Here is a 13329-nt window from a genome sequence, read left to right as displayed (position 1 = left end):
TGTAAATGTGTGAGAGATTAAAGCCATGAAGTAAATGAAGTAAATCAAGTTAATGAAATAAAACATGTGCAATAAATCATAATAGTAAGTTATACTAGTCAGTCCACTAGTTTCAAAAACCCCCTAATAATCATACATGTAGTATACGGTATAATATATGTTCGATCATACTGTTTTAGGGTATAAAAGTACCTGGTTAGATCATCGAATGTTGCACTCCCGCCGCCTGACGCTCTCCGAATCTCATCACCATCCTCCTTTTTAATTTCCCTTCTCTTTCCTCCCCCTCCTTCTTAACACCCCCCATCTAAAAAAAAATCATTTGTGTATGACTGGAATTGGTAATAATTCTTTTTCTTGAAATCTCATAACCCCGACGGCAACAGTTACAGCTACCCGAAACATCGTTCTCGCCAGCCCATTCGGCTAGCCTTCGATAGGTGTGCGGATGGCGGGTTGAAAACGGTGACGACTACTCAATCGAGCTTCCCATATCCGATAACTTATGGCCAGGCAAAGGCCTTCCGCCAACCGCCAGGACCCTCTCGAGGATTATCCCGTCTCCCCCGCAGGCACTTCCACGGCCTCTTCTTCCCTGAGGTAGTTTCCCACCCGTTCTCTCCGCTTTCAAGTACACATTGGCCGCCTGGACGTTCAGACTCATCTTATGTGAACGCTCACTGGCGAGAATCTGATCCCCGAGCCCTCGTACTCCCCATTCACCCCCTGGGATATTAAGTGGATGGCTCGCAATTCATCGCCACCATCGCTTCTACATTTCTAGATTCGTCATCTGTACCCAACTACCTGCCTATCGCTTTGACCATCCCGGTCGTCTTTCTCTGTCTTTCTCTTTCTTCAGGCCCAAATCTCGTCACATAATTAAACAAAAAGAATCACTTTCTCATGTCATCCAGAATAACTCGCTCCTCTGCGAGACTCGCCACAGACCCTCCACCTGCTGAGTCCGGTTCACCGCTACCAACAGCCGGCTCAACCTCCTCCCGGAAACGCAAGGCATCGTCCCGCCACGACCGACTAGCAGACGCTCCGATACAGCCAACACCGTCGTCGCCCCAAAGGAAAACCAAGCGACCGCGGACTGCAGCATCCCAAACAGCTCCATCTACTGGTCCTGTTCCTTCTGCACCCCGCAGAGGCGCCCGTAGCCGTCCAGCCATGTCACAACCGGGGTAGGTATTGGTGTACAATCATGAATAGGGATAGGGGCTGACTTGATCTTATATAGACCGTCATCTCGACCGTCGGAGGAATCATCCAAATCGACGACATCCCCACAACCATCGAGGCGAAAGTCCAGTCGGAACGGTCAGTTTTATGAACGGGAATCGGCCGTGTGATACAAATTTAGCGTCTTAATGCGATGGTTGCTGATTGCTTCTGTTTCTTGTAGATCGACCCGCCACAACACAGTCTCCACCACCCCGACGCTCGAAGAAGCGTTCCGCCAAGCCAAATCCCGATGTTGTGATGCGAGATGCAGAGGAGGAAATCGAGCAGGAGGAGCACCAGGAAGAACACCAAGGATCCCAAACGGGCGAGAGCAACGATGGCACCAACCCCTCAGCGTTTGGTGATGATGATATGGATCCGTTCCACAGCAGCCTGTTCGGCGGCCGAGGCCCCATGGGGCTCCAGAGCACTCTACGCGCGCTGACTGGCATGATGAGTGGCATGTCCTCACGTCTGCGAGATATCCTCTCCAACTTGAGAGCAAAGGATGATCCATCACTCCAACTGATCGCCCTGCAAGAGCTGTCGGATCTCTTGCTTGTTTCGAACGAGGATAACCTCTCTGGCCAATTTTCGCCGGACCCATACGTGAAGGAGCTCGTGGCCCTGATGCAACCGAATCAGTTCGGTGAAGAGAATCCCGAGATTATGCTTCTTGCATGTCGCTCTCTCGCAAACCTAATGGAGGCCCTGCGGGGCTCCGTAGCGAATGTTGTATATGGTGGTGCTGTACCCATCCTTTGCCAAAAGCTACTTGATATACAGTTTATCGATCTAGCTGAGCAGGCTTTGAGTACCTTGGCCAAGATTTCAGTCGACTTCCCAGCCTCAATTGTGCGAGAAGGTGGATTGACGGCTTGTCTCACATATCTGGATTTCTTCCCAACTAGCACTCAACGCACAGCAGTCAGTACGGCCGCCAACTGCTGTCGCAACCTTCCCCATGACTCGTTCCCTGTGGTACGGGATGTAATGCCGACCTTACTCAACGTCTTGGCTAGCAATGATCCCAAGGTCGTGGAGCAAGGGTGTCTATGCGTATCACGGATTGTCGAGAGCTTCAAGCACCGACCTGAGAACTTGGAGGAGCTCATCGAGCCTGCAATGCTCAAAGCTGTTCTTCGTCTCCTACTCCCAGGAACGACCAACCTGATCGGGCCTCACATCCACACGCAATTCCTTAGGGTATTGGCAATTGTATCAAAAACGAGCCCACGATTGTCAAATGAGCTTCTCAAGATGGATGTAGTGGATACGCTTTACCAAATTTTGACCGGCGTGTCACCACCACAGGATGTGGATAACACGGCCGTCAAGATGGACAGCGTGCTAGTTATGCAGGCATTGATTCATCGGCCCCGTGAACAAGTATTTGAAACTCTCAATGTCATCTGCGAGCTCCTGCCAGGTGTTCCAAGCCGCGATGCCTCAAAGACAGACAATCTGCTAAGCTCATACTTTGATAGCCACATGTCCATCGGACTGAGGTCCTCCAAAACTAAAGAGACAGCGGAGGAGAGACGGTCCCTGCTCGATAATTGCAAACCTAAGCTTAAGCGATTTGCAATGATTCTGTTCCCAACTTTGACAGATGCCTACTCGAGCACAGTTAATCTGCACGTCCGCCAGAAAGTCCTGATTGCACAGCTGAAAATGCTGCACATTCTCGAGCCTTCTTTGATTGAGGACGCTCTGCGCACAGTCCCTTATGCTTCATTCCTGGCTGCTATTCTGTCGCAGAAAGACCACCCTTCTCTCGTATCTTTGGCTCTACGCTGCGCTGAATTACTGTTCCAGCGGCTCGAACATGTCTATCAGCATCAATTCCACCGTGAAGGAGTTATCTCCGCAATCATCAAACTATCCGAAGGCTCTCTGTCAGGAGACCAGGAGAACATCGATTCATCCGATCCCACAAATATAAACATAACCACAGATCCATCGCGCAGCCCCAACCAAATCGCCGGGGAGACTGGGGGAGATGATGAGGATGAAGACGATGAAGCCGACGACTATGACGACGAGGATGGCGAGGATGATGACCATGATGACATGTCTGATTCCGAGGATGACTTCATGGCGGGCCCACGCAGTCTACAAAAGATGGACAATGCCCTCAACGACGTAGTTATCCGAGATGCTCAAGCTTTCCTCGAGGTATATGAAGCAAGTCATGGCGAAACTGTTCGAGCAGAGGCTCTGAGGATCTTGACAGCACTGAAATCTCTCGCCTTTGAAACCAAGTCACGCTATTCCCGTGGTGGTGAGGGTGGTCTTCTCTTATTTAAACAGCTCGCGTCATACTTCGATGGAGACGCCATGGAGAGCATTACTAGCGCTGAATTGCTCAATTCCGGTATCATAGATGTTCTTCTGAGTGTTCTTGGCAACTTCCAAGCACCTTCTATTCGTGATGCCAGAGCCGATTTCCTGCGCGCATTTATGGGTGTTTCAATCTCAGACAAGGCTCAGAGCCAGAGCACCGCCACAACACCTTTCAGCGTACTTATCCGCAAGTTGCAAGACTTGCTCAGCAGGACGGAACATTTCGAGGTCCTCACTGTTAGCCACAATTCGCTGGAGAATACCCGCAGCAATGCCGCCTACATGTTGAGCAAACAGCTCCGACTCAAGCTTGTTGCCGATGAAGGGTCCGAAGTTCCTCGTCCTTATCGCAACATCATGGTGTCGATCCATGCTATTGCTACCTTCAAGGCCTTGGATGACTTCCTGCATCCCCGAATCGCCGTGGCGGAAAAGCCTCGCCCCTCGCGGACCAGGGACTCGATTCTCTCCCAAATTGCCAATGCATCCCGACTCCGTGAACAGCTGGCTTCCGGCTCTGGCATGAACCTCCCAAGTCACGCAGGGGGCCCGCATGGCACTGTTGCCGATCCGACGGATGGCACCTATGATCCCCCAACTGGTCACCCGCATCATCAGTCAAATCGGGTCCAAGAGGATGAAGATGAAGACCACGATGACGAGCCCCTTGAGTGCGCAGATGAAAGGCAATTGACCGACGAAGAAGACGGCGGCGAGGAAGACGAAGACGAAGAACTCAACGCCATTGTTGATGATCTCGATGAGGATATGGAAAATGACAATATCTCTGACCCCTCGGCAGTCAATATGGAGGTGGCATCATCAGGTAAGGTCACAGCTCGCAAGGAGGATGGCACCCGGGTTGGCACTCCCTCTCAGACAACTGCATCAAAACCTTCATCATCAACACCCGCTGCTTCTCTCCCCAACCGCATGCGCAATAGCTCTCTCGCCTCTGCCGGGCGCCCATTCTCATCTTATGCCGCTGCGATGGCCTCGGTGCCCCAGGACTGGCACCTTGAGTTCTTCGTAGATGGCAAGCCCGTTACCAATGAGACAACTATCTACCGTGGTGTTCATCACGACCGTGAGGACTTGGATGAGACTAGTGCCAAGAACGTCTGGTCGGCAGTCCACACCATCACGTTTAAGCGCGTTCCCGGTCCTCCGCCTCCAGAGCCCTCGACCCTTACATCTACCACCCAGGCTTCTTCTGAGGGTGATGCCCTTGAGATTCCAGCCTCTCTCGACAAAGACCCCACAACTTCATCCATCCTTCGCCTGCTCCGTGTTTTGCATGAAATGAACGCAACGATTGATGATATCTTGACTGATAGCAAGGACACTGCCAACATAAAATCAGAGCCCTTGGCCCAATTCATAAACACGAAGCTCACCGCAAAGATCAACCGCCAACTCGAGGAGCCATTGATTGTGGCAAGCGATTGCCTTCCAAGTTGGAGCGAAGACCTAGCCAGGCTTTTCTCCTTCTTGTTCCCATTCGAGACAAGGCATCTATTCCTGCAGTCTACTGCATTTGGCTACTCACGCGCGATGATGAGATGGCAAAATTCTCAAAGTGGCGAGGACAGCCGACGGGACCTGCGACGCGATGATCGTCCATTCCTCGGGCGGTTGCAACGCCAAAAAGTGCGCATCTCTCGTTCTCGCATACTTGATTCTGCATTGAAAGTCATGGAACTCTATGGGTCTTCTCCCAGCATTCTCGAGGTGGAATACTTTGAAGAGGTTGGTACTGGATTAGGGCCGACTCTTGAATTTTACTCTACTGTTTCCAGAGAGTTCTCGAAGAAGAAGCTTAAGATCTGGAGAGACACGGACGGAAGCTCTACTGCAGAATACGCATTTGGTAAACGCGGCCTGTTCCCAGCACCGATGAGCGATGAACAAGCAGCCCAGGATATGGGCAAGAAGCAGTTGAATCTCTTCAAGGTGCTCGGAAAGTTCGTGGCCCGCTCGATGCTTGACTCCCGGATTATCGACATTTCGTTCAACCCAGCGTTCTTCCGTATCGCGGATACTCTGTCCTCGGTGGCACCATCTCTAGGCACTGTCAAGTTGGTTGATCATGACCTGGCGAAGTCCTTGATCATGCTCAAGGAATTTGTCAATGCCAAAAACGCCATCGAGGCAAACAAGTCACTTTCGCCAGCCAGCCAATCTGAGGCTGTGCAAAACATCACGGTCCACGGCGCCAGGGTGGATGACCTGGGGTTGGACTTCACCCTACCTGGATACCCTGCTATTGAGTTAATTCCTGGCGGTGTCGACATACCGTTGACAATTGAAAATGTTGACACTTACATCGAACGGGTGATCGACATGACCTTGGGCAACGGTGTACGGCGTCAGGTGGATGCCTTCCGGGCTGGGTTCTCGCAAGTCTTCCCCTTCTCCTCCCTTCGTGCTTTCACTCCAAGTGAGCTTGTCATGCTTTTCGGACAAGCGGAGGAGGATTGGTCTATCGAGACCTTAATGGACTCCATCAAGGCCGATCACGGGTTCAACATGGACAGTCGGAGTGTGCGCAACCTATTGCAGACCATGAGCGAGCTAGATAACAATCAGCGCCGAGATTTCCTTCAGTTTGTCACCGGTAGTCCCAAACTCCCCATTGGAGGTATGTTAATCCCATTTTTCACCGCATAAAATCCCACTGACTAACATAACCAATTATAGGGTTCAAGAGTCTCACGCCAATCTTTACTGTCGTGTGCCGCCCAAGCGAACATCCCTATACACCAGACGACTATCTCCCCAGTGTGATGACCTGCGTCAACTACCTGAAGTTGCCGGACTATAGTGACCTGGACGTTCTGAAGAAGCGTCTCTCAGTCGCCATCAAGGAAGGCCAAGGGGCTTTCCATCTGTCCTAGACATGTGGACAGGTGTTGACACTGAAGACTTCCACCATCTCCTTTGCCCTCTCTTCTCTTTCGCCAGCTTCCGTCTTTCTCAGCCAGGACGAGAAACCATTCACGATGCGACGACGTGCGACGACGTGCGACCTGTTTCTGCTTTGTTCCTCCTCAATTTCCAAGTTTTCGAACGGGCTGTTTCGCTGTTCTTGTCTTTTCCTTCATATGCCATCTGGGTCGAAAGGCGTCATGGCGGGGGTTCCTTACGATAGTGGTATTAGATAGCAATGATCACTTTCTACTGAAATCTAAATTTTCTAGTGTAGGTTTTCTCATACTGGGGTATCATTTTGTACAAATGTATTGTAACACAAAGTCTATTCTAATGTAGGACAATTGCCCTATTAAATAGAGTGAGATTCTCCCATTCCTCCGAGATCACTCAGGAACTACTTGCTGACTGCTGCAACATACATATTCATCCAGATTTCATTTCGTGAAATAGAGTACAACCATCCCTATACTATGGCTGCTCTTCGGGAGATTACCATCGAATCCCTCAACGGCCATTGGGTCCTGGTGATTATATACTATCTCCCCTTCGAGAATACTAGATTCTAATCAAATCACCGTCTACAGAACAAAGACCTAACCAGCGAGGCAGACCCTATCCTAAAACTGGTTCGAAAGATCTCCCCAATTTCGCCGACTACAAATACCAAGCTAATCATCCCTTATCTTCCATAGCAAAAAGTACCTTGGTTAATCCGCGAAGCATTCGGATTCGCAACAATATACATCCAAATCACCCAATACCAAACACAAACCTCGGAAACAAGCCAACCATCAACAAACATCGACTTCCACCAAACAGCCACCGCAGGCCTGGCTGCAACAAAAGAAGAGCGCGTCTTGGATTGGAAAATATCAGACCACGAAGACTACTTCTTCGGGAAGGTCCAAGCGCAGAGTGAATTCGTTCATGGTGTCATTGATGCGGATGGAATTGTAAGGCCGGGATTTGAGCTTCAGACGGACAACGCCAATAGAGATATCATCAAATACTTGCGAGGGGAGATTGAGGCGGATGGGAGGAAATCGGAGGGTTTTATAGTTGAGGATTGGAGTGGGATGTCGGAAGGTCCTGGGCTTTGGGTACATACTTTTGAGAGGAATGTTAAGTCTGGGTGGACGGCTGAGCAGGTGAGTAATTCGATTTGTTTATTGTTTATTGTTTATTGTTTATTGTTGTGCTGTGTTAGAAACTGATTACCTGGGTAGATTTGGGGATTTGAGATGTTCGGGGACTCGCGATACTTCTCCCGTCGAGTGGTGGTCATGACTACAAAGGGACAATATATATGTGGGAGGATTGTGTTTGATTTTGTAGATAGATAATAACTTTCGAAAGTCATAGGGGAATTAGTAAATCTATCATTCTAATTGTCTATCAATCGTAAACTCTATGAATCTATACTCTAAATCTATAACTCTATATAACGCAAGTGGATAACCAACTCTTCACACACAAGACACTCTAGTTCGCATAAATCTTCACCATAGACTGTGAAAACCGTTAGCCAAACGCGCATCAAGCAGATAAAACAAGGGGATAACTCACATCCGCAAATTTAGGCTCAATAAACAAAGCCTTGGCCTCAGCAACCATTACCGCACCTTCACTATCCTCCTTTAGCAGACTAGCATCAGAAACGCCATTCGAGTCCGCAGAAAGTGGCAAGGTCAAAGGAAGATAAGTCATCCGACCCTCAACCCAAGCCTTCCTACCCTCAACCTTAACCGTCTTTGTGCGCAGCACATACATCCGGTCGGGAAGAGCCGGTTTTCGGAAATCCACATTAAGATTAGCCGTCATACCCAACCCGCTGGGCAGAACCGCAGAGGCACAGCGCGCAAACACCTCATCAAAGAGAACAGTAAGCAGACCACCGTGGACAAAGCCCGGGTGACCGCAGAGATCCTGACCGATGTGGAACACTGATACAACACTACTGGCTCGGTCGGCATTCTCGGTTTGTCCTTCGGTTTTGCCGGTCGATAGCCACATGTATGGTGCGAAGGCAAGCTTGCCTGGACCAGCTAAGCTGCCACCCACGAAGTGGTGCTGTCTGATGGGTGGTGGAATTGCGAGATGGGGTCGGGTTTCCTTGTAGGTGCTGTGGGGTTCGCGGAGGGTTTGGACGAGAGGGATATGGGGAACAAGGGTGTCGAGCGTTGTAGATTCATGGTGTGGTGATCGAGCCACGGGCTTTGATTGTGACTGGGTCTGAGAAAGGAAATGAGGTGCTTCTGTTTGGCTAGGGAGGGCTTGATCGTGAACCACTGCCGACCGTGTTGGACCTTGTTGGTGAAGACGTGCGACAGGCGCTGCGGGCGAGTATATTCTGAATGTTGAAAGGTTTTGCGATCGAAAAAGCCGGCGCGCCGTTTGTGAAATGGTTGACATTCTGGAAGTATGCATGAAGCCGATAATGATTCTAGTTCATGCATGTTAGAGGGGCTAGTTTGATCGGCGACCGGGTACTTCGTACATACTGGAGAACAAACTCAGCTTATTTGGATCTTGTTGACTCTGTCGATCGCTTTCGTATTGTTGATAGTTTGGACTTGATATATGAAGTATACCACACTTCGACTTTTTCGATGACGATGAACGTGAAAAGATTGTTCGGCGATTTAAACAAGAGACCCGCCACTATCTGGTTTAATCTTGTTTCTGCTTTTTTAAAGCCGATTTTTCTCCTGGTAGATCCACCAGTGGGGCCTTGGAACAGCCGATGATCGGACCGGCATGCCAAGACATATAGTTCGGGATGCCGAGAACTATAAGATGCCGTAGATCTATATCAATATACCTTCATATTTCAACATTCTTCAACAGAGTGCTGATGGGTTGAAGATCTGAAGATCGAATGTCGTAGTATAGAGCATTAGTATAGCAGGGTGGTCCTGAACGGGGGTCCTTCCTCGTTGGGGGTGACAATGCAGCGCGCGTTCACTGTTGGGTTCTCATGGGAACAGCACTCAGTCTCGTCTTGTCTTCTTCGCCTTCTCAGTCATAACGTCTTTACCATCCAGTTTGCGCATCATCTGTTCTATCTTATTAGCTTCAAATCAAGAGATTTCTGATTGTATCTTTCAAGATGGCGGATGAAACCAACCTCTCTTCTTCTTCTGGCGAGGACTCAGCCTCTGAGATAGCCACCAACCCTGGCCCTGGCGCAGCCAATATCCCCCAGACTGCCCATAACCCGTTTGGTTCTGGTATGGCTAGCAGTACCCAGGTTGTCAACAACCCGTTCGGTTCTGGCACCATCCAGACCATCGTCACCCCATTGGGCTCTGGCCTGAACAACCCTTTCGGTCCTGGCGCGGGTACCATCCCCCAGGCCGTCAACAACCCGTTCCGTTCTGGTTTGGCCAATTCCACCCAGACCGTCACCTACCCTTTCGGTCAAGGCACGGGTATCAACCCCCAGGCCATCAACAACCCTTTCGGTTCTGGAGTGAGCAGCACCACCCAGACCGCCGCCAACCCTTTCCGTCCTGGCTGGGCTAATCCCCGCCAGACCAATAATCCTTTTGCTTCTGGCCTGACCAATGGCACCCAGAGCAACAACCCTTTTGTCTCTGGCTGGGGCATGTCCTCCCAGATCAACAATCCTTTCGGTGCTGGTGTGGGCAATGCAGCCCAGAACACCTACAGCCCTTTCCGTGCCGTCGCCACCGTTGACGCCCCGTTGACCCCCAATGGGGGATTGACCAACGGACATGGCCACGGCCACGAATGGAGGGCTCCCCGCCCAACCGACTTCAACCCCCTCTACCACCCACCTGACGATGAGGCCGACGGGGAGGACGAGGAGGAGAATGATGAGGATGATGATGAGGAGGAGAAAGAGGAAGAGGAGGAGGAAGCCCCCAATGGGGTCATCTCGGCCCTGGAAGCCGCATTGGACGCCATCCTGGCGGAGGGTAACGAGGAGGAGGATTGTGCTGACGACTCCAGCGACGGCGATGAGGACGCCTACCTGGACGAGGCGTAGGCAAGTAAATGCTTACTTGAATGCAAGGTATGTATTACATTCTCCCTTCCCCTGGGCCGCAGTCAGCTTCACTTCATTCTATTATTGCTTTGGACTTACATCGGCTTCGTTGCTAACTCACTTTCTTGCCATTAGGTGCCGATGAAGAGAGCGGGCGGCTTCCTCGTCGGCTTCCTCAGCCTTGCGGTGCCCCACCACGGCTGACCTTAAGCGTGGTGGGGCACAAGTACTATCATCATGGGGAGGGAGAAGGGGGAGGAGGGGATGGGAGTGGGGGAATGTTTCTTTGAGTCGGCCGAGGGTGCGGCCGACAATGTATGATTTGGACCGGCATGAGCCGTTTGCTGTTTGGTTCCGGCCTAGAGGGTGGCAATGCACCGGGCTTTTGCCCAGTAGTTGTCACCCAGGCCAGGAGAAGCCGCTCATTGCTGAGTCTTGTTGTGTTGAGTATCCTTTTTTTCTGTGTTGAGCATGTTTGTTTTTGTGTTGAGATGATCAGTGATGAATATCATTTTCATTTCGACTTCCCCAGTTGACACCCTTTACACCGGAGAGACATCTCAAGACTGAGAGTTGCTGACAAAAACGCTGGTTCTGTTCTAAAGCATGAACATGTAGAGCAGAATTGGAACCCATCGTTAGACGTTCGTACGTTGCAATACGACAATACGATACGATACGGTCCAACGCGCGTGCGAAAGACACCGGCTTTAAGACAGACCTTTTGGAACTGCCTCGAATACCCTGAATCAATTTATATACACCCGCGAGAGCTAACCCAAAGCTGGCTGATATGCGTCAATGGAACGCGGCTTCAGCACATAGATTAAGACAGAAATGCTGGTCTATAGTATAACCCGACGAAGTCCGAGCCATATTTTATCCAATCTGCAATATATGCCGGGTTGTGAAAAAGCCACATATAGTGAACGGATCTATTGGAAAAGGGTAAAGATGTATTTGATACTGACAGCACTTCTTCTAGAACAAGGTTCCATCACCAAAGTTCAAGATAGGACTACACTTTGTCTCCGGACGTTTGGCCGCTGCAAGTTCCCGACCCGCTTTCCAAGAACCAGCCTCTAACACCTGAGGTAGAGACAATTGGACACCATCCAAGCGAGCGAGAATCTTCGTATGCAGCACATCGAGGAGCGCAACAGTCATTGCTCGCCATTCCACAATCTCGTCATCGCCCGCACCGAATGAAGGCAAGCTACCACCGGAAAGACTCAACCCTCGCTGCAGTGACTCGGGCTTCAATTCTAGAACTCCTATGTCGACAAGCATCCCTCCGTTGCGGTACTCCGGCAAACCAGTCCCCAGCTCCGTATTGGACCACGAGACCGAGAGCAGACGAGAGAACGGCACCATCAATGAGTACGCTAGCCATTGGGTCAGCTTATGGAACGGCTGGATGTTGGAGTATGGTTTTGACTCCGATCCAGGCTGCTGGGAAAGTGCCCGCAAGGGCCATGCATCGCCGATGGGCTGTCCATTAATGTGAGTACGATCAGACGGCCAGATGGGGATCAAGAGGCGCTGTAGCACGTTCCAAAGATCCTTGTAATCGAGCTTTCCGCTACCATTCGACTTGGCAATGAGGTAGTCTGGATGTTTTGGATGCTGTTTAGTCATTTGGGTAAAAAGGTCCAGCACTAACTGGACTTCACGGACGATATGAACTTACCAACAAGATTACCAGGACGGCCAGTGGGACCGAAGATATCTTTCAAGTTGACCAAAGACTCGCCGAGTTTACGGAGGATGTCTGCACGTGCCGCTACTCCGATCATGGGGTTGGTATCGTCGACCTGGAGTCCGCGGGATAGGATGTCTACATTGATATTGCGCAATGCATCCCCTAGCACAAGTCAGCTAACAGTAGATATCACATCGCATGTACGAGCAAACGCTTACCATTGGCAGTGTGTTTCACCGACGAATCATTGCCGGCAAAGTCACCGTTTAGAAACATATGTAGGGCCGCCACCGCAATACCTTCGCTTCGATTCAGCGTCAGACCGCTTTGTGACTCATTGAATTTCCAAAAGTCTCCGGCACCAGCATCCAAAAGGACAGAGACAAAGAAAAGATCTATCAATCTGCGAGTCTTTTCAGTGGTGTTACATTTCTCCTCATCCCATCCAGCTAGGAGAGTGGCTATGCGGGGAACCCCGCCGACTTCGAAATGCTGCCAGCGTCCATGGGGCGGAATTAGGTGATATTTGTCAGGGCCAAAGTCACGCTATCATAGAGAGTGAGCCTTTTTATGCTTGAAACTGTAAGTGTTCGCTCTGGGAATGTAGCCCTACCTGGATCAGTTTAAGTACGTAGTCGGTGGCATCTTCCATGCGGCCAGGGTGGTAATTGAAATGATTCAAACGACCCTCCTCGGCTAGTTTCAGGACTGTATGGGCTCTTGTACGGACGGCTTCTAGGCCTAATAGTTCTTCAATTTGGGGATCCATGTTGATTGAGAGAATGGTTGGGGGTGAGTCTGGAGGGCCTCGGGAGGTCAAGAAATGGGCGTTTTATTACTTGGAGCTAGGAAGGCGGGGGAACATATGCACTTATGTAAATAGCTGCATATATGCCGAGTGAACTAGTTACTATTAGGCAAGGTGTCTTGAATGGCATCGACTATTCTTCTTAGGTGTTGGGGTATTCTTTGTCACTGATATGTTATCTGTCTGATATCGGAGAAGTCCGATAACGTTGGGCTGTGCACGTTGGAAGGATTTAGAAGTCAAGAACATATGCAGAGTAGTTTTGGTATAGACTAATAGCGATACTAAGATTTT

The 13329-nt window shown here is 50.3% G+C and overlaps 5 protein-coding genes across 5 annotated transcripts; 3 read left to right on the top strand and 2 right to left on the bottom strand.

Moving 5' to 3' along the window:
* Positions 1 to 377: 377 nt before the first annotated feature.
* N7537_006712 (HECT-type E3 ubiquitin transferase UFD4) lies at positions 378 to 6476 on the top strand (the record flags this gene model as incomplete). Its single annotated transcript, XM_056897769.1, has 5 exons — positions 378 to 600; positions 918 to 1193; positions 1250 to 1329; positions 1415 to 6220; positions 6280 to 6476. The coding sequence occupies exons 1-5, from the start codon at positions 506 to 508 to the stop codon at positions 6474 to 6476; spliced, it is 5454 nt and encodes a 1817-aa protein (XP_056753554.1). The 5' UTR covers positions 378 to 505.
* A 507-nt stretch (positions 6477 to 6983) lies between these two features.
* N7537_006711 (uncharacterized protein) lies at positions 6984 to 7856 on the top strand (the record flags this gene model as incomplete). Its single annotated transcript, XM_056897768.1, has 4 exons — positions 6984 to 7037; positions 7098 to 7139; positions 7206 to 7661; positions 7740 to 7856. 4 exons carry the CDS (start codon positions 6984 to 6986, stop codon positions 7854 to 7856), a joined length of 669 nt encoding a protein of 222 aa, XP_056753553.1.
* A 139-nt stretch (positions 7857 to 7995) lies between these two features.
* N7537_006710 (PaaI family thioesterase) lies at positions 7996 to 8925 on the bottom strand (the record flags this gene model as incomplete). Its single annotated transcript, XM_056897767.1, has 2 exons — positions 7996 to 8022; positions 8080 to 8925. The coding sequence occupies 2 exons, from the start codon at positions 8923 to 8925 to the stop codon at positions 7996 to 7998; spliced, it is 873 nt and encodes a 290-aa protein (XP_056753552.1).
* A 697-nt stretch (positions 8926 to 9622) lies between these two features.
* Positions 9623 to 10525, top strand: N7537_006709 (uncharacterized protein; the record flags this gene model as incomplete). The annotated part of the gene is made up of 1 exon (XM_056897766.1): positions 9623 to 10525. One exon carries the CDS (start codon positions 9623 to 9625, stop codon positions 10523 to 10525), a length of 903 nt encoding a protein of 300 aa, XP_056753551.1.
* Positions 10526 to 11506: 981 nt separating this feature from the next.
* On the bottom strand, positions 11507 to 12996 carry N7537_006708 (URC4/urg3 family protein; the record flags this gene model as incomplete). Its single annotated transcript, XM_056897765.1, has 4 exons — positions 11507 to 12135; positions 12216 to 12389; positions 12446 to 12773; positions 12841 to 12996. 4 exons carry the CDS (start codon positions 12994 to 12996, stop codon positions 11507 to 11509), a joined length of 1287 nt encoding a protein of 428 aa, XP_056753550.1.
* Positions 12997 to 13329: the final 333 nt, after the last annotated feature.

The sequence above is a fragment of the Penicillium hordei genome, assembly GCF_028827395.1.
Source record: "Penicillium hordei strain IBT 12815 chromosome Unknown utg000003l_segment0_segment0, whole genome shotgun sequence".
Lineage (NCBI taxonomy): Eukaryota > Fungi > Ascomycota > Eurotiomycetes > Eurotiales > Aspergillaceae > Penicillium > Penicillium hordei.
Note: the sequence above shows the minus strand (reverse complement) of the source record. Positions and strands in the feature narration are given on the sequence as shown.